The sequence below is a fragment of the Myotis davidii genome, unplaced genomic scaffold (assembly GCF_000327345.1).
Source record: "Myotis davidii unplaced genomic scaffold, ASM32734v1 scaffold1395, whole genome shotgun sequence".
NCBI lineage: Eukaryota > Metazoa > Chordata > Mammalia > Chiroptera > Vespertilionidae > Myotis > Myotis davidii.
The window spans coordinates 983,208-984,777 of NW_006288604.1; the positions used below are offsets into that span (position 1 = coordinate 983,208).

Here is a 1,570-nt window from a genome sequence, read left to right on the forward strand (position 1 = left end):
CTCGCAGCGTCATAGCGAGAAACCGCCTCGGCCGTGGACCCACGGGTCTCGGGTTCGATTCCGCTCAAGGGCACACCGGCCGGGCACACGGTGGGGGCGCCTGCGGAGGCCACAGTCGCTGTGTGTCTCACACTGTTTCTCTCTCCCCTCCCTACACTCCCTCTAAAAATCAACGGAAAACATATCCTTAGGGGGGATTAGCCAAAACAAAAAAGGGAAGAGGAGCATGCTGGGAATGTATAGGCATCACCGGCTCCCAGTGAACTCGTGCCGCGTGAGGCATTTAATAGCCGGGAGGCAGCTGACACACCGGGTCCTAAGCCCATGTTCACGGTGGGAAGTGAAGGCAGTAACACGGTTCTCGCCCACACGGTTCTCGCCGGCCTCGGGGCGGGTTCTGCGTGGCACCCGCAGGCTCACGTGTGTCCCCTTGAATTCCAGAGCGACGAGACCGGCGCCCTCCTCGTCCTCGGTGGCGAGTGGGCTGTTTTCCGCCTCTCACACCCTGGAGTGGTGACCCAAGTGGAAATCGACACGACGCATTTTGAAGGTAAATGTAAAGTCACGAGGAAATGCGTTTAATCGGCCTGACCCAGGGCCCTAGCCAGTGTGGCTCAGTGGATAGAGCGTCGGCCTGCGACTGAAGGGTCCTGAGTCCGATTCTGGTCAAGGGCTCAATCCCCTGTGTGGGGCGTGCAGGAGGCAGCCGATTAGTGATTCCCTCTCATCGTTGATGTTTCCATCTCTCTCCCTCTCCCTTCCTCTCTGAAAGAAAATATCCCATCTAATAAAGGGCTAATATGCAAATTGACCAAACGGCAGAACGCCCAGTTGCTATGACATGCACTGACCACCAGGGGGCAGACGCTCAACACAGGAGCGAACCCCTGGTGGTCAGTGCGTTCCCACAGGGGGAGCGCCGCGCAGCCAGAAGCGGGGCTGACGGTTGGCGAGTGCAGTGTGGTGGCCGGAGCCCCTCCCGCTCCGCAGTAGTGCTAAGGATGTCTGACTGTGGCTGAGGCCCGCTCCTCGCGGGGAACAGGCTAAGCCATCAGTCGGACAGCCCCCGAGGGCTCCCGGACTGCTAAAGGGTGCAGGCCAGGCTGAGGGGGACCCCCCCCCCCGAGTGCACAGATGTCGTGCTCCGGCTCTAGTACATACATGTATATACTAAAAAAAGGCCATGTGATCAGGTGGTGGGGGCGGGGGCCCAGGACCGTGGGCCTGGCTTCCACTCTCCCGCTGTGGAGCCTCGAGTGAGTTGCTGTGATGGTTTGTGCTCTAGTTTCCGTTTATAAAGTGTCAGGATTGAGTGGTGACCCCAAACCTCACAGGAGACTTCGATGCTGTGAGCTTTCGACATGGGCCCTGGTCCCACTCAGAAAGGGCCTGTGAGGTGCTCCGTGGTTTGGCTCCAGGGTGGAGGCCCGGGATGGAGGCCCCGGGATGGAGGCCCCGGGATGGAGGCCCGGGATGGAGGCTCGGGATGGAGGGCCCGGGATGGAGGCCCGGGATGGAGGCCCGGGATGGAGGCCCCGGGATGGAGGGCCCGGGATGGAGGCCCGGGATG

At 61.1% G+C, this 1,570-nt stretch overlaps 1 protein-coding gene across 1 annotated transcript in view; it reads left to right on the forward strand.

The window, feature by feature from the left end:
• The window catches only part of ALLC (allantoicase), a 13,179-nt gene that overhangs the window by 8,576 nt on the left and 3,033 nt on the right, over window positions 1-1,570 (forward strand). The window contains exons 9-10 of the mRNA XM_015561795.1: window positions 442-550; window positions 1,335-1,348. Of these exons, the coding sequence (XP_015417281.1) occupies window positions 442-550; window positions 1,335-1,348 (123 nt within the window). The remainder of the gene's footprint in view (window positions 1-441; window positions 551-1,334; window positions 1,349-1,570) is intronic.